We start from the raw sequence: 17,829 nt of genomic DNA, 5'->3' as shown, positions 1-17,829 counted from the left end.
GTTTAATCGCACAATGCGTAGGAAATTCAGATTCGGTTTAACTTTCTTTCTCTATGCGCTAAGAATTATTAGAAAGCACTGAATCTTGTTTTCTTTACACCAGGAACTTGTTATACATGTGTTGCACTGTATCTTGAAAATTTATCAAAAATCATTTGTTTCAGAAAGAAATGAAGAAACCTATAAAGCCAAGTACATTCGGCGCGAATTAATTATTTGAAAGGCTCGCTATCGACTACACGTAAGCCGTCTAGGACCTTAATTACGCTCGCTTTGCACTCGTCATTGAGAGAAAGAAAATTGTCCATTAAAGACCCTGCCCGAAAGGTACCGTATTTACCCGCATAGTGGACGCTTGCACGTATAAGCCGCACTATAAACTTTAGAATTCAGTTACTCTGCCCTCCCCCTTAAAAATGCTTCACGACATCATAGCGGATGCTATGACAAAAAGTGGTCTATACAATGCATGCAGGTGAATACGGTAATCTTTCTCTGCATTTTTTCATGAATGTTACTATCTACCTCTACTTCTTGTTTAAGTGATCATCTTTCTTTCTTTCTTTCTTTCTTGCTTGCTTGCTTGAGTCAAGTATTTGAATGTTCCTTGTATCCTAAAAAGAATAAAGGAAAGATATGATTAATGCAATTACACCAGGATATGTAGCACGGCGAAGGCTTGTGCCTGCGTAAAAAGGTTAATAATTAAAATAAAAATAAATGACGTTATTTAGGGACACTGAAAATCAGTGAAATAAATATACAAACTGAACATAACATTTGTTAAAAATCCAAACCGGTGGGAGGCAAACCAGTTGGCTATTTACAAAACATGGGTTTGGTTTTGAAAACGGGGCTACCGTGAAACAAATCCAAGTGGTCAAAGTGGAACTTGAAAGTCGGAACCTGCGGATAACAAGTCCGGCGCCCTAACCACTTGGCCAAGCCTCCACCCTGCCTATACAGATATTTCAATTAGCGTTGTCAAATTTTCAAGCCGCGAGCTTACGCGACAAGACCGAAAGGTAGTATGGGTGTGTGTAAATCTTTTGTTATTCGACTTGTGATTTCATGATAAAAACCAAGGGATGGGAAGAAACACCATAAACGTTTGTGTGACGTATTCCGTAATAATCCTGCTGTATAAGAACAAAACTGGTCGTGAAATCCAACAGATTTATTCTATCACCAAACAACAACTTGAGAACTCGTGAAGGTGCTGCAGGAGAGCACATGCTGCGTGATAACGAGGCCTTACAAAGACACCACAGTTTGCCTCTACGATTTTTTTTCTGTTGGAGTTAATCATAGCTGAGTTTGGTCCATTTGAAATAGCTGAATACCACATGCCCAACTTTAATCATTTTTCAGTCTCCCAAAACGCAAGGCCAGAGCAAATGGTACAGAATTGATTCTTTCCTTTGCCCTTCTGTACATTTAATTATATTAAACCAATTCGGTAAACATACCTCAGCTCTGCTCCTTGTTTAAAGTGACAATCCTTCAAGCTTGCATGTGACTCCCAATCGGGTGCCATGATAGCGTCACCCTGTAGAGAATAAAAAAAAAACAAAACCAGTCAATAAAGTAATCACGGAAATTTATTGCCAAATAGTTTTCGACAACAGAGGATGAGGCTCATCCTCAGTTGATTTTTGAACAAGTGAATTTGGAAAATGTAGCGCGCAGGGAAAAGAATGTTTACACGATTTGAGCAAAGCCTAATATAAAAAAGAGGTAAAATATTAACTTTATTTCAGACTAGAAAGGAGCACGCCCCATAGACGATGGGGGAGGGGTGAGTAACCACTGAGTTACCTTTCACCTGTGCTGTTGGCATAACTTGACATAACAAATGAAGCCAATTACATTTAATGAAATTATTCTTTAATAATGGATGTTGCTGTTATTTGCTTTGCCCGGGAACTTAAGAAACACAGAGGGAGGTACTCAAGACATGCAAAGTAATTTAACAACTCACCTCTTCAGATAATGTTCGGTTCAGATTGATGACATCTCTTTGGCATTTCCCATTCCTAACCTTAGAAGTTACCTGGAGATGGATAAGCATTATGTTATTACCACTTTAATCCCCAATAGTGATCAACATCAAGTTTCTCCTTGTAATATCAATGGTTCATCAATCAAAAAGGTTATGAGAATATAATTTAAAGTATATGATCACCAAACATCAATTTCATGATATTTTAACATGATTTGTTCTTCCCACTACTGCAGCTATAACAAATGAATGCGGACAAGAAATGAGAATTTGTATTTGACACCGGGGATTAATGGTTTAAGGCGTGCTGGTAATGCGTGTGGGTGTATTCTGTATAAATATTGATCAAAGCATGACTTGATTAGTCAAAAACGTTTGGTTTTTAATATCTTTTTAACTTTTTAGCCTTGTAAATAATATTGTAAATCTCAAGGGAATATTATGGACAATAGAAATTAATTTAATGAAAATGTCTGCTCACCTTTTAATCAAAGTCAAACTGAGGCTAACATTCCTTTCGTTCATTTTAATTTGTCCCATCATGATTTGTCTGAAATTAACCTAAGGAGAGATATGAATTAAACAGACATGCTGGTTAACATTTTGTTCTTAACAAGTTGTCAAACAATAAATAAATATTATTGTTAAAAGAAGGTTTGAATCCTGCTCACTTCTTCCTGAAAGTATTGGGTGGGGGACCAACTGGTTATCCAAATCCTGACCGCACTGGGGACGAAAGGACAGAAGTGTACCCTTCTAATGGGCATGACTAGTGTAGGGGGATAGAGGGATAGGGGGATAGGGGGATAGGAGGATAGAGGGATAGGGGCATAGAGAGATAGGGGAATAGGGGGACTGAGGGATAGGGGGATAGGGGATAGAGGGATAGAGGGATTAAAGGGGGATAGAGAGATAGGGGGATAGGAGGATAGAGAGATAGGGGGATAGAGGGGTAGGGGGATAGGGGGATAGAGGGATGGAGGGATAGGGGGATAGGAGGATAGAGGGATAGGGGGATAGAAGAATAGTTGGATAGAGCGATAGGAGGATAGAGGGATAGAGGGATTAAGGGGGTAGAGAGATAGGGGGATAGGAGGATAGAGGGATAGGGGGATAGATACTTTCCTTCCTCTTCCTTGGCAACCCCGCCCTTTCAACTTTTTCACCATACTTCCCCCATATTTCTCCCAGTTATCGCCACTAGCAAATATTTTTTTTTTCTAGCATCCATTCTCTTTAATCCCCAGTTTACACCTCCCTCCTTCCCCTGCCCATTTTATTATTTTTGAGTCTCTCCCTTATAAAACATGCTGCAATTATCAGACTTTTCTAATTTAAAGGCAGGCCCTTTTAATAATACGTACGTCATGAACTTGTGTGGCAAGGATCGCCCAGAGAAAACTCCTTATGATTCTGTTGTTAACATCTCTTCAAGGATAGTTGAGAGGACACACAAAGGAAGGCACTGCAAAGGAAGAATAAAAATTGCTTGAAAATTCAAAAGCTGGTGTTAAGGACGGTGCCTACTAACACCGAAGTATTTTTGTGTGGTTTATGACTATGCGGGAAGAGTAGATCTTAGCAAGGCCTATTGGAATCCAAAACGAAAATTGGGTGTAGCCACGCATCTTTCAGAGATAATTAAGCAATAATATCTTTAAAAAGCGCCAAAATATAAAGCAATGTATGGGATTTTTTTCCTAAATTGAAGCTTAATTATCTCTGAAAACTGCATGGTTACCCCCAATTTTCTTTCGATATACCAAAAGCACGTGCTAAGTTCTGCTTTCTCCGCGTAGTTTTAAACCGCGGAAAAATATTCCGGTATTAGCAGGCACCACCCATTAAGGAAACCCGAGTATCTTGAGATGCACAGAACGTATGCGCAGTATTACAATAGTAGGCACCGTCCTCAAATGTAAGTAAGTCAAACAAGGTTGTGGATTTAATAGCAATGACAGCAGCTACTGACAGTAAACTAAGGCCTTGAGAAGAGGAGGGAGTAGGGGCGGGGTGGGGGTGGGGGTGGGTTTATCAGCAATGACAGCAAAGATACAGCCATCATGTGTTTAAGTGAAGAAGGGAAAAATCAATTTGCCAAAAAAGCTGAATACATTTAGGTTCAACAAACATGAACCTGACTTCCACTGATTGAGGGCTATACCTATAATCACCAAAATTAAACACTAGCCAAGTTTAAAAATTAGAGAGCAAAAAAAAAACTCTTAATTCCTAGTTTAAAAAATGATATCCTCAAAAAAGAAGTAAAACTACATGTACAGCTGTAAGGTGATGAACCACTAACCCAGTCATAGAATTTAAATTACAATTTGACAGAGATATGAATTATTAAAACCATCAAACAACAGGGATCCCATTGAACAAAACAGCACATTTGAATTAATTGGAAGGTTGCAATGAAATGATCTCTGATGGTTTTAATTAACTATTAGACAAGTAATTGTAGTTAGGTGTCCCCAATTAGACAGTGTACATTGTATGCTAGCGACTTCGACACTATATAATAAAGTTCTTACTTATTTACTTACTTACTTAGTAACTTACTTGTACTTACAAAATTTCTTAGAAATCTATAAACAAGAGACTGAAATTGGGATGTCTGAAAAAGTGCCGTGCCGTGAAACACTGGAAACTAAAAAAGGAGTAAGAACATTGTTTATACATGTGAAATGCTTAGATTTAAGCAGATTTTTTTGTGGGAGCTGTGCAACAAGATTCAGTGGATGAAATCCTAAAGTGTGCCCATTCAAATGAAAGCTAGTGAGCAGTACTTTCCTGTGGTGCTGTTTTTTATGCTGTACCAGATGGCTCTAAGTTTTCAGTCTCTGGATGAAATCCTAAGGTGTGATCATTCAAATGATAGCTCCTGAGCAGTACTTTCAGGCCTAGTGTAGTGCTGTTTATTATGTTGTACAAGGTTGTTCTAAATGTGCATGTACCTTTTGAGTCTGTGGATGAAATCCTAAAGTGTGACCATTCAAATGAAAGCTACTGAGCAGTACTTTCCTGTGGTGCTATTTATTATGCTGTACAAGGTGGTTCTACCTTTTAAGTCTGTGCATAAAATCCTAAAGTGTGACCATTAAAATGAAAGCTACTGAGCAGTACTTTGCTGTGGTGCTGTAGAAGGCAGTTCTACATGTAACTTTGGAGTCTGTGGATAAAACCCTAAAGTGTGAGTATTCAAATGAAAGCAAGTGTCAGCAGTATTTTCCTGTAGTACTGTTTGTTATATGATACCAGGTGGTTCTAAATTTAAGTCTGTTGATGAAATCTTAAAATGTGACTCACATAAAAGGTACTGAACACTTTCTGTATAGTTCTGTTGTGCTATTATTTTATTATATACTGTGTGAGCCAGTTCTAACATTAATTTTCAGTCTGTGGATACAATCCTAAAGAGAGACCATTCAAATGAAAACTACTGAGCAGTAAATTTGTAGTTTATTGGGCTGCCACGGTGGTTTTACACTACTGCCTGGAAGAAACATGTATTGACTCATCAAGACAAGGCCTGACAGTCACACACTGTACTAAATTGTCTGGCTGGTAGTGGCCGTGCGTCCACCGAGGTAAACATAGGGTGCAATTTGCCATAGAAAATTTGCAGCAGCTGAAAAAAGGGAGGCATGCAGCGGGAAACAACAATAGGGACTAATTGCATTTCTAAAATAAGTTTTTGCGTGTGCGCATAGAGTTTTCAATTGTTCGAGGTGCTAGGAATTGGTGCTATATAATCAAAGCAGTATTAAATAGTCAAAATGCCATTGCATAGTTGGCGCATTGTCTTCATTCTTTGACTCAGCATACATTTACATTTGATCTTTTCAGAGATAATAAATGAAAGACCCTTACATGTATAATCCAACACAAGAAAGAAGCTTGTTATTTGCCAGGGTGTGATACATGTGTATGTTGATTTACATTACTTTTCAAAAATTGTTCAGTGTTATAACTGCATCAAAGTTTAAAAGAAATTATTATAAGCACGTTTTATGAAAGAGACTTTGCTAAATTATTGCAACAAAATTTCTTTTTAGAATTTAGTTTTCTTAAATATTTATCCATTTCAATACAAGTGACCAGGGCAAACTTCTTTCAACATTCAACCACAGTTTGCATAGGAGCAAGTTTGATGTTTGTTTTGCACTCATGGGAACCAGCTGTAGTATGTTTCTATTTTTGCACTTTTATTATTCTTTAATTTTTTTCCTGTTTAGTTGCACGTTATACGCCAGTTAGTTGCATGTGGCAGTGACCAACTCGAAAGCCTAAGCTCCTTTGGTCACTGCGCACATTTTACTTTTCACATTTATGTAATTTAATGCTATCTTTTGTTGTGAGCCATTGAAATAGAGCACAATAATAAAAACCTTAAACCTTCTGATTGGCTGTTAACCTAATGCAGACTAGATGGCTGCTAAAAATATCTCCTGAATGTTGGATTGTCATTTTTAAATGCAAGCTAGTGTTCGAAAAAAACAGATATTTAGAGAGTATATTATTTCTGTTGCAGGGTCCCTACCCCAACATGTCATCACGCAAGGCAAACATTTTAATTACCTTGGTGTCCACGTGTCAAAGGTGGGGTGGGAAATTTTTTTCAATAAAAGCCCCCCTGAATATTAGCTCTCCCCCACCCGGGCCATTTTGTAGTACTTGTTGTACTGGGTACTATGCATGAAAGATATAGCGCCTGAACTGGACCTAAGACATCTTGTGAGCTACACAGTAGCCATATTTTGAATCAATACCTTCCAAAGTATAAGTTAAGCTAACCTTACTAAAGTTTAAAGTTTTTAGCTTGCGAATTCTTTTTTCTGTATATTCACTTACGGTATTTAAGTTTATGCACCGATCAAATCGAAGCTTGAACATCCCCCCCCCCCCCCCCCCCGGGCAAACCACAGGCAGTTGACTATTTTCTGTGCCCAGGGAGTGGGGAATTTGACGGGTAAGGCCTTCCCGGGGGTGGGGAATTTGACCTTGCCTAGGTGGGATGGGGAAAATTGAACAGGAAGTGTCAGGTTTCAAATCGCTTTTTTGGGGGGGGCGCCGAAATTGCTAACAGCTATAAATACGTGTTTGGATGAGATGAAAGAGTTTAAACGAAGAGATATAGCATTTGTGAGCGATTGGCTTACAAAAAAGGTGTTCAAAAGTGAGAGTGCTTAAACATTAATTATTTTTATAGATTGTACATAAAAGGATGTGGATTTTTTATACAATGAGTCAAGTTGCGGCTTTGTCCCGCAGTGAACAGTGAAAGAAAAAAAAAGCACTGTCGAATAAAAAACGGCTTTGGTTTAAACTGCAGAATACCATGCCACTCAAACAGTTTACGTAGCCGGCTAACTCATTTTAAATATGTTATTATGTATTTCTCGTTAAACAACCTTTGCCGTGTTTCGGAGTTAGAGCAGCTTACACTTGCTGATTGACATTGTCCAACTTAATAAATTCAATTTCCAATCAATTTTATGTGGCTAAATGAAATTTAGGCTAAGTTAAGCTCGAAACAATGCGGGTCAGCAGTCTTCCCTCACAGTGGTCACAGGGGCGGCCCAGGAGTTCTAGCAGGGACACGCTGTGACGCTTTCATGCAGTTGTTTTCGTCGCTTTGCTCGCTCAAAGGTCATTCGCTGTTTGCATTTGCTCGGCTGCAGTTAGCTGTTTGTCTGCTGCTGTGATTTTGCTCGATCGTTCTTCTTCGTTTATTCGCTCTGTCTTTTCTTGGAGTCATGCTTTCTACTCGGACCACGAACAACAGTTTGTCCAGTGCGGCTTTTTCTCCAGCGCCTTCGTCGTCCGCGACGACATCCTCTCTGGCGTACACGTCGAGCGCACCTTCGCCGCCATCTTCGGTAGTGACACCTTTGGGTGGTGCAAGCGCGGTGGATCTGAACGTTTTGGCGGCTGTAGTCGATGCCGTAAAACTGGCTCTGTTGCCTGAGAGCTCCTCGTCCTCGTCGCTTCCTGCTAGTGTTCCTGGAGTCGCTGTTTCGTCCGCTACGGCTCTGCCTTCGCCGGTTCCCGGAATTGGGGGCGTTCCCTCCCAAGCTGCCGACTTCGGAGCACGTGCGACTGCCTTGTTTGCCTCTGGCGCGGGCTTTTCATCTCCTTTTGCCTCTGCGGCTCCCACAGCGTCCCAAGGTAGGCCTGCTTTTGTAGTTCCTTCCTTTGTGACCACGTTTAGTGCGCCGCTTAACTCAATTACGACTCCCGCGACCGGTACCTCTCACGGTTCGTGGCCCGTCCCATTGGGGAATGTCGCCTCCTCGTCTAGTCTTCCATCAGTACCCATACTAAACCAGCCTTTTGTCGTCGGTCCCGGTTTTTCCCCGATCCCTGCCAAGACTGTGGGGCAAATTCTGGCAGGCAAGTTTGTCGACCTGAGCGATTTGCTGTCGGCCAACATATCTCAGGCGGAACCGAAGGGTCAAGTCTTGCTCGACGGGCGTTTAGTGTTTACTCCCTCGACCAAAAAGCAGCGTCGTCGGGTGGAAGATATTGTAACGTGGTCCGAAGCCTTCACAATCTATTCTATGATTGTTGCCTCTCACTTCCCTCACCGCTGGCAGGACCTCACACAATACAAACTGTTGATTCTTCGCACCTATCGCCAGTTCAACGGTCGCGTTTGGCTCGCCTATGACAAGGCTTTTCGTGAGCATGCTGCGGCTGTGAACTTGACAAATTGGTCTTCAATCAATGTCCAACTTTTTAATTTCCATGCTGCGGGAGCATCAGTGCGTGGCGGACAGGGCTCGCTCGCTCGCGATGCCACAGAGCCTTCTGGTTCCTCCACTTCGCAAATCATTTGCAGGTCGTGGAACGCTGGGCGTTGTTCTGCGTCATTTTCATCTTGCCGGTTTGCTCACTGCTGCAGCATCTGTGCAGGATCGCATCGTTCTTCTTCATGTTCCGAGCGCCCTGAGAGTCGACCCACGCGTGAGTCGAAACGCCGTTCAGCCTCCCCAGCTCCATACTCTGCATCCCAAGCCAAGTCCAAGCGCTCCTAGGGATTTGCTGACGTCAACCGTGACGTGACCTTGTTTTCCGCCTATCAGTTCTGTTTTCAGCCCGTTTCTGCTGTTGCCTTTAGCATCTCGTTAGTTCGCTGGCGTACGTTCCTTACTGGACTAGGGCGGGCCCCCGGCTTGGCTGACGTGGTCCAGGGCTGGTCGTGGGCTAGTCATGCGTACTGTAGGCTCTTATTTGGCATTTCGCTTGCTTTTGTTGCACATTGTTGTTTTGTTTCCCAATTGCCTGTGCTGCAGTGGTAGCTTTTGTCACTTTGCAGTGCCCGTGTGCTCGGCACTTAAGTTTACGCAGCGCACATTTATTCGTGCCGTAGTGGTTTATGTTTAGATGCTCGTAGTTCCATAGCTCCATAGCTTATTAATAAAGTCTTTGCTTTCATGGTTATTGTTGTGAGTCATTCCTGTACCGATTTTTTTTTTCTCTCTTGTCTCCCCAGCCGAGGCCATCTTGCCCCCAGTGTCCATGGTGTCCCCTCTCAATGTGGAGGAATTCGCTCGGGAATTGGCGGGTCACCCCAACCAGCAGCTGGTCTTCTTTGTCCTTCAGGGTCTTCGGCGTGGTTTCAAACTGGGCTTCCATTCCTCCCAAAAACTTAGGTCGGCCAAGAAAAACAAGCCATCAGCTTACCTCCATTCAAAAGGCATTGATGCATACTTGGCTACTGAAGTGTCAATGGGCAGGGTTGCGGGCCCTTTCAGCTCCCCTCCCCTTTCTAGGCTCCATGTCAGTAGCTTTGGGGTTATTCCAAAGAAGGGCCAACCGGGTAAGTGGCGGCTGATCGTAGACTTATCCTCTCCCGGGGGCTCCAGCGTTAACGATGGTATCGATCCTGACGAGTTCACCTTGCAGTACATTACAGTTGACCAAATCATTCAAATGGTCTCGCGCTATGGGCCTGGAGCCCTCATGGCGAAATTTGATGTTGAATCCGCCTACCGGAACATCGCCGTCCATCCTGACGATCGTTTTCTTTTGGGCATGAAATGGCGGGGGCAACTTTATGTGGACCTTGCTCTTCCCTTTGGCCTCCGCTCGGCTCCGTTTATTTTTAATTCTGTGGCGGACATGGTCGAATGGATTCTTTTGAACCGTCATCGTGTTTCTGACCTGTTACACTACCTGGACGATTTCATTACCGCTGGTCCTCCACATTCCAGTCAGTGCCTTGTTAACCTCAGCACTGCCTTATCCGTTTGCAAGCGGTTGGGTTTACCCCTACACCCCAAAAAGTGCGTTGGACCGTCCACGTCTCTAATTGTCCTCGGCATTGAGCTGGATTCCCTTTACCAAGTTGCGCGCCTACCTGCAGATAAACTCGCTGCTATTCGGGATCTGATTTGCTCCTGGCGTCCTCGTCGCTGGTGCAGAAGGAGAGAATTGGAATCCCTCATTGGGCACCTGCATCACGCGGCCAAGGTGGTTTGGCCTGGGAGAACATTTATTCGCCGCATGATCAACTTTTTTTCTGTTTTCGTCGGGGTGACCATCCCAATCGCCTCAATCAGGAATTTCAGCTTGATCTCCAATGGTGGCATGAGTGCTTAGACTCTTGGCACGGCGTCCGTTTTTGGCTCTATCCTGGCATGGATTCAGCTACTGATCTTGAGGTAACTTCAGATGCAGCCGGCTCTGTTGGCTTTGGTGCCTACTTCCGGGGTATGTGGTTCTATGGCGGATGGGCTACACCCCAGGTTCAGCAGTCCATCGCTTACAAGGAACTTTTCCCTGTTGTGATCGCGGCTCACCTGTGGGGTTCTCAATGGACCAGAAGGCACGTACTGTTCCGTTCTGACAATGCCGCCGTGGTTGTGATACTTTGTGCGAGGTCTTCAAAAGTCCCAGTTTTAATGCATCTCCTTCGTGAGCTCTTGCTTTGCGCTGCGCGTTTCGGCTTTACCTTTACTTCATGTCATGTCCCAGGCCTACAAAACAAGATTGCTGATGCCCTTTCCCGTTTTCATTGGCAGGAGTTCAGGCAGCTTGCCCCAGAGGCCCAGCCATCTCCCTGCCAGATTCCTCAGCCTCTTCTCGACCGCTTGATCTCAGTCTGCTAGAGCAACGGTGCTGTGAATTTTTTGGGCACGGCCTGGCTCCCTTGACTCATCGGACATACGCAACTGTTCAAAGGAGGTTCTACACCTTTTGCTGCCAGGCAGGGAAACTCCATGCCAATGGTTCACCCTGCCCAGCCAATGAGTGGACACTGTGTTCATTTGTGTCTTTTTTGGCGGACTCGGTACAGCACTCCTCCATTAAAGTTTACCTTTCCGCCATTCGTTCCCTGCATATTGAGCAAGGATTTCCTGATCCGTTGCAGAACTGTTTGCGGCTACAGCGGGTCCTTAGGGGGATTAAACGGGTACAGGGTTCCCCTGCGACACAGCGCCTCCCGGTCACAGATAACATCATGGTGGTCATTTGGAAGGCCCTGGACTTGTCTTTGTTTGACCACTGCATGTTCTGGGCTGCTTGCACTCTGGCTTACTTCGGTTTCCTTCGTTCTGCGGAGTTCACCGTCCCTAGCGTAGCTAGCTTTTCGCCTTCTCTGCACCTGTCAGTTCGTGATATCTCGGTCGACTCCTCCTCATTGCCTTCTTGTATGCGGGTGAGAATCAAGGCCTCCAAAACAGATCCATTTCGCAAGGGGTGCGCGATACATATCGGCAGAGGTAGTTTCCCTTTATGTGCTGTCCATGCGATGATGGCGTACCTTGGCCTTCGTGGCAACGCACTTGGTCCCTTGTTCCTTCTCCAGAATGGTCAGCCTCTGTCGCGCGCCAGGTTGACTGATTGGCTTCGTCAGATACTCTCGGCAGCGGGCGTCTCTGGGAATTTTTCAAGCCACAGCTTCCGGATCGGTGCAGCCACTGTCGCTGCTCGTAGTGGCCTACCTGATCATCTGATCCAGGCACTTGGGCGCTGGACCAGCAGCGCCTATCAGTCTTACATTCGTACCCCGTCAGAAGCTCTAGCCAGCCTGTCAAAACATTTGGCTTAGCCGCCTGGCCATCTCAGCATAGGGGCTGGCCCCCGTAAGGTTCTCCATATGTGTGGTAAGTTTGGGGTAGGCTTGCTCAGTTGCGCGCTGGTGCTTGGGTGGGTGTGGAGTAGGAGGTCCCATTTCCCCCTGCTTCTCGGGTCCCTCCTTTTCCAAGCACCTCTGATGAAGGAGGGGTTGGGTGGTGGCCGTTCGCAGGGTTGCCATGGATACCTCCTTGCCGCCAAATTTCAGCCTGGCTCCACCACCTTTAGGCACCTGTTCACCTGTTCTTCCTAAAATCCACAAACAAGGCAACCCTGGCCGACCCATCATATCCAGCAATGGCCACCCTACTGAACGCATTTCCGAGTTCGTCGATTACCACCTAAAGCCCCTTGTTCAGAATCTTCCTTCATTCATAAAAGATACTACACACTTTCTTCTTCAACTCGAGAAACTGGGACCTCTACCGGAAAACGCCCTCCTTGTCACCCTGGATGTTTCCTCATTGTATACTAACATTCCTCATAACGAAGGCATCGAAGCCTGCCGCCATTTTCTAAAGACTCGTCAAAACAAATCCCTTCCTGCTGAAAGCATATGTGATCTCATAAGAATGATTCTTACAATGAACAACTTTTCCTTCAACAACGAACACTATTTACAAGTACACGGGACAGCTATGGGAACCCGCATGGCACCTTCATACGCTAATCTATTCATGGGTAAATTTGAACAACACGCCATTGGAAACGCTCCTCTCAAGCCGTTCGTTTGGTGGAGGTTCATCGATGATGTCTTTATGATATGGACAGAAGGAGAGGAACACCTTAAAGATTTCATCAGATACTTAAACTCTATTCACGCGAGTATCAAATTTACCCATGAATACTCAAATTCCTCTCATCAGACACTCCCTTTCCTAGATGTCCAAGTCCACCTCAGCAACAACCACATCCAAACAGATCTCCACACAAAACCCACAGACAAGCATCAATACCTCCTCAAAACTTCATGCCACCCGAACCACACTAAACAAACTATTCCATTCAGCCTTTTCCTGCGAATCCGTCGCATATGCTCTACTGACGCTTTCTTTGATAAACGAAGCGAAGAACTCATCAAGCACCTGGTCCAACGTGGTTATAGCCGCTATTCCCTACAAAAAGATGCAAATCGCGTACGAGCCATCCCACGTCACGCAACACTACAGCCACAAGAACAGAAAGCCACAAAAACAGACAGAACACCCTTCGTCATATCCTTCAATCCTGCACTTCCCAACATCTCATCTATTGTGAAAAAACATATCAACATCCTCCAGTCCTCCGCCAACTGCAAACAAGTTTTCCCTCATCCACCAGTTATCGCCTACAAACGTAACGCAAGTCTACGTGATCTCCTGGTCCATTCCGAGCTACCTCAAAACAAGCCCTCCAACCAACAACCCGCTGGAATTCATAAATGCAACCACCCACGATGCCTAACTTGCTCATTTCTCCAAGAAGGTCAAACGAACTACACTTTTTTCAACACTTACGAATCACGCAAAATTTCTGACTACATATCTTGTAATTCCAAAAACCTAATCTATTTAATTCAATGTAAGAAGTGCCACTCCCAATACATTGGGGAGACAAAGCGCAAACTTAATGAACGTTTCGGGGAGCATCGCAGATCTATCCTGAATCACCATCAACTACTCAACCCCACTCCTGTCTCGCTACATTTCAACCAACCTGGCCACTCAATCAACGACGTCCAACTAATCCCGCTTGAACTTATACGCAGCAAACGTGACTCAGTTAGAAAGGCTCGTGAAGCTCATTTAATCAACAAAGCTAAAACATTGCACCCTCTTGGTATAAATAGACGTGACGAAACACGCCAATGACATGTCTCACACTTAGTCCTAAACAACCAATCATTGTCACGCATTTTATATTTTAAATCTTCTTTGTAACGATCCTTTTATGTTTCTCACTTTTCTTTTTCGTTCAGCCCCCGAGGAAGGTTTGTATTGCAAACCGAAATATCGGGCAAAAAAATTTGTTTTTTTAAAAAACAAATATATTTCAGTTATTCTAGCTTTTGTTGTTTGCTCTCTCAAGCTTGTCACCTCCGCCGTTGGGATCAGTCTGCCGTTAATATTTTCTACCTGTTCCCAAGCTCATCTATTGATGATGAGTTTAAATGTGGCTAAATGAAATTAGGCTAAGTTAAGCTCGAAACAATGCGGGTCAGCAGTCCTCCCTCACAGTGGTCACAGGGGCGGCCCAGGAGTTCTAGCAGGGACACGCTGTGACGCTTTCATGCAGTTGTTTTCGTCGCTTTGCTCGCTCAAAGGTCATTCGCTGTTTGCATTTGCTCGGCTGCAGTTAGCTGTTTGTCTGCTGCTGTGATTTTGCTCCCGCTCCCTCCCTCCCTTCTCTATGGTAAGTTTTAGGTAAGTATTCCACTGATTTATTCAGTGTGACGGTGCCGGGTGGTGGCCGTTCGCAGGGTTGCCATGGATACCTCCTTGCCGCCAAATTTCAGCCTGGCTCCACCACCTTTAGGCACCTGTTCCCAAGCTCATCTATTGATGATGAGTTTAATAATAGTTTCAATGTTAAAGTTGTGGTTTTTGTGGTAACTCATGACAGGAGCTGACGACGATTGTTCTTTAGGAGGGGCATTTCACAGACAAATGGGATGATAAGGTAGGGCATTTGGCCCAAGGGGGCGGGAATTTCAACGATCCAATCTTCAAAAGTTCAAATGCCCGGGGTTTGCCCAAGGGAGGGGAGGGGGAGGGGTGGTTGGGGGATGTTGAAGTTTCGAGTTGATTTGCGCATTATTTTAGTTGCTGCTGTTGCTTTGTAAACTTTGTTAATAATGTCAATTTGTAAACACCAAAATTTATTTTTATTTAGTTTAATATATAGTCATACCTACCTGCCTCGACTAGGCATATACCCAACTTGTAACTCTGTTTTAGTAAAGTGTTGTTTACAGGATGCACAGTACTTTTGTACTTACCCTGCCGTTATTCCGTTCCTTACGCGTTGCAAGTTATTTGTCCTATCGACCCAACACAGGAAAACGCTTTCTGTTCATGAAGCATCCATAGGTATCCTCTGTTTCCGCCGTTAAATTCGACTGTAGCAGCGTTGTTCAACGCATACAGGACTTTTAAAATGCGAGCCATTTGTGTCAACGTGATTGTAGCTCATAAGCCTCTCAAATGAAGAAAAAACGATCGTTTGTATTGGAAAAATCGTACATAAAAAACGAATGCAACATAATAGCCACCTTTTTTGTAGATTTAGAGCATAAACTTACTTGCTTTAGTTTAAAGGTTTTCTCACAGAAATTTTGTTCAAATCTTTCCGCGTCGAATCAGTCGCCAAAAGCTTTAATCCCATCGTGCATTGGGAGTGGTGTAAGAGTAGACCAAAAGCGATACCAAAGTGGTTGTAATCGATATTATTCAGGGTCACTGGGTAATCGATAATCGTCAAAGTCAAAATCAAAGAATTCTAAACAGATGCAATATCGTTGATGAAGCTGAATTATTTGAAGTACAACAACACGCAAACTTTTGACACTAGCTGAAATTGAAAGTTTGAAACTGTCCAAACTGAGTGTATTCTTGGTTTCCACGTCACGTCACCAAATTCTAGAATTCAAAACCGGGAGGCCTACAAAATTTTTGCCCTCATTCAACGAAAAAGGGCCTAAAAATACGTCTTTTCACAATTTCTTAGCTCGAAGTCGTACTTCCTTTTGAAAATAGAACAGTTTCAATTTTCGAGTTTTCATCGTGCCCGACATCAGGAGGACGGCCGTGACAGAGCTGTTCCGTATCTTAAAAATCACTCTTCGGGTGAGTTTTCAGCGTTCTAATCAATTTAAGTTTGAGGAGCAATATTAATCTAAACATTCGAACATTCACAAGGGAAAACAAATCTCTTTTCTGGCAAAAGTGAACTCCAGATGTATTTTTCCTATTTCCGGCCCCCATGTTGGTGCCCCTCAGAGGGACACCAACATGTTGTCTCTATATATTTGTGTGGAGCATTTTGTCAAATAATCCGAGTACGGAATACCGCACAGACATGACACTTGGACAGATTCCTTATTTGTTTATCATCTATAAGATGTCAATTTCTTGACTTCATTTATGGAATAATTTCGATTTTTTTTTTCAATGGCGTGACAGTGAAAACCGGCAATTAAAAAAGGCCTTCAGAAGGTGTGTGTGTTGGGGGGGGGGGGGGGGGGGAGGGGTAAGGGTAAAACCTAACAAATGCGTCCAAATAGTGACAGCTATCGCCTCTTTCATTTTTGCTTTGGTCTGCAATGAATTCGTGCGATCTTCAAACGAAAGGTCTGGAGCTAGTGTTTTACACAAAGAGTAGGACTGGGGATAGACGACTCACACGCTTGTGAGTGCGAGGATCCACGCAACAACTGTTTTACAGAGTACCTTTGGTTTTTGGTCATTTCCAATATCTCCCACGGTCACATTTTCACATTTCCAAACCTGCAGTGAGATCTGGGTACGAGATGATTTCCATACAGTACATCTGCGTTCCAACTTCGGTGCGATACGAAAATCGTATAGGAACCCGCGTGAAATAAGCACGACCACAAGACGAAAATTTTATGCAACCCCAGCTGTGCTTTTGCCAAGAGGACATATTACTACGTCTTGCGCTTGTTTCACAAGTGAGAACGAATGTTACTTGCTTAATTAAGAAATCACTGACCGAAATCGTTAAAATATAGACTGACTTTTAACTCGGCTTCGATGTTTGTCACTGTACGAAAGAAAGCGTGACATAACAGAGCTGATAAAAAGGGCAGTGTCACCTATTTCTTGTGCCCCTTTAAATAGCCAAACTGAGGCATTTTTGAATTGATGGAATGGCCAAAATAACGATTCAGTTGTGTTAAAAATAACCCTACTAGTGCACAGAAACTTCTATTAATTATCTTTGGCTGCAGATGACTAGGATGGAAATGGATTGCATTTTGAGAAAATTGGCCAATTATTTTTAAGTTTTTCCTGTCAGATTGTAGAGAAGTCGCTAAAAAATTATTATAGTTTGTTCTTTCTCGGAGAAATCCCGTAGTATTTTCTCCCCAGTGCTCTTACAACAAGTTTATGTTAGAAAAAAGGTTGTTTAAGCTGTTTTAACCACTGAAATACAGCAAAATCACCCTGACAGTGTCCCCTTAAAACACAACAGGAAACAACATAGATAATTTCCATTATTACCCGAGGCGTTTATTAAAACAATCCCCTTACAGAATAGTTGCACTAAGCAATCTACTCACTTATTTTCAAAGGCGTCTTAATGACTGCTGCAAACAGCTTTTGCTTGAATCATGTTTAGTCTATCGAACAGAACTTGTTTGTATTCTCACTTGCTCAGTGTTGCATTGACAGATTGACAATGGAAGCTAGTTAAAGTTACTCCAAGAATAAGTTTCTGACTGTAACAATGGAGGAAATTTCTTGTTCCAAGGCTTCACAACATGGTAAACCACCTCTCTGAACTCTTGTATGTAAATGTGTCTGTATGACTAGCCGATTAGATTAGCAACTGCTACCTGTGGGCCACCCGTGATAAGATCCAACTAAGATTACTCAATAATGAGATTCCTATTGTTGTATTTCAAACGAGAAGGAAAAAATAAAGAGATTAATAGAACGTTTACAAGTCGCTTATTGCGCCAATGCATATGGGTGTGTTCCCTGTCGAGTGTAAAATTTCGTTTGTGAGATAACAAA

At 43.3% G+C, this 17,829-nt stretch overlaps 3 protein-coding genes and 2 long non-coding RNA genes across 9 annotated transcripts in view; 3 read left to right on the top strand and 2 right to left on the bottom strand.

Moving 5' to 3' along the window:
- Positions 1-2,482: 2,482 nt before the first annotated feature.
- Positions 2,483-15,416, bottom strand: LOC146482061 (uncharacterized). 2 transcript variants are annotated; one of them, XR_014864405.1, is made up of 4 exons: positions 15,368-15,416; positions 15,057-15,257; positions 3,367-3,467; positions 2,483-2,563 (listed from the first exon to the last, which is right to left on the bottom strand). It is a non-coding gene; the product is annotated as an uncharacterized LOC146482061 (long non-coding RNA). The 2 variants fall into 2 exon arrangements; XR_014864406.1 differs by having other exon boundaries at positions 15,069-15,257.
- On the top strand, positions 7,765-10,379 carry LOC146482063 (uncharacterized). The gene has a single exon (XM_085107576.1). It carries the CDS (start codon positions 7,765-7,767, stop codon positions 9,043-9,045), a length of 1,281 nt encoding a protein of 426 aa, XP_084963702.1. The 3' UTR covers positions 9,046-10,379.
- Positions 11,341-12,321, top strand: LOC146482062 (uncharacterized). Its single transcript, XM_085108157.1, has one exon. It carries the CDS (start codon positions 11,475-11,477, stop codon positions 12,063-12,065), a length of 591 nt encoding a protein of 196 aa, XP_084964283.1. The 5' UTR covers positions 11,341-11,474; the 3' UTR covers positions 12,066-12,321.
- A 1,700-nt stretch (positions 15,417-17,116) lies between the features above and the next one.
- Positions 17,117-17,809, top strand: LOC146482060 (uncharacterized). Its single transcript, XR_014864407.1, has 2 exons — positions 17,117-17,523; positions 17,564-17,809. It is a non-coding gene; the product is annotated as an uncharacterized LOC146482060 (long non-coding RNA).
- Positions 17,298-17,829, bottom strand: part of LOC146482059 (microfibril-associated glycoprotein 4-like) — an 8,968-nt gene continuing 8,436 nt past the window's right edge. For all 4 annotated transcript variants that reach the window (XM_085108160.1, XM_085108161.1, XM_085108162.1 and 1 more), the window contains exon 3: positions 17,298-17,829. This exon is cut by the window's right edge and continues 395 nt beyond it. The gene's annotated coding sequence lies outside the window, so the exon portion shown is untranslated.

The sequence above is a fragment of the Pavona decussata genome, unplaced genomic scaffold (genome assembly GCF_977016875.1).
Source record: "Pavona decussata unplaced genomic scaffold, jaPavDecu1.1 SCAFFOLD_48, whole genome shotgun sequence".
Classification (NCBI taxonomy): domain Eukaryota; kingdom Metazoa; phylum Cnidaria; class Anthozoa; order Scleractinia; family Agariciidae; genus Pavona; species Pavona decussata.
This window is presented reverse-complemented; position numbering and strand designations above follow the sequence as displayed.

What these genes read in the sequence shown, in the direction of transcription:
- LOC146482063 (XM_085107576.1), top strand. Translation starts at nt 7,765, where the DNA reads ATGCTTTCTACTCGGACCACGAACAACAGTTTGTCCAGTGCGGCTTTT.
- LOC146482062 (XM_085108157.1), top strand. Translation starts at nt 11,475, where the DNA reads ATGGTGGTCATTTGGAAGGCCCTGGACTTGTCTTTGTTTGACCACTGC.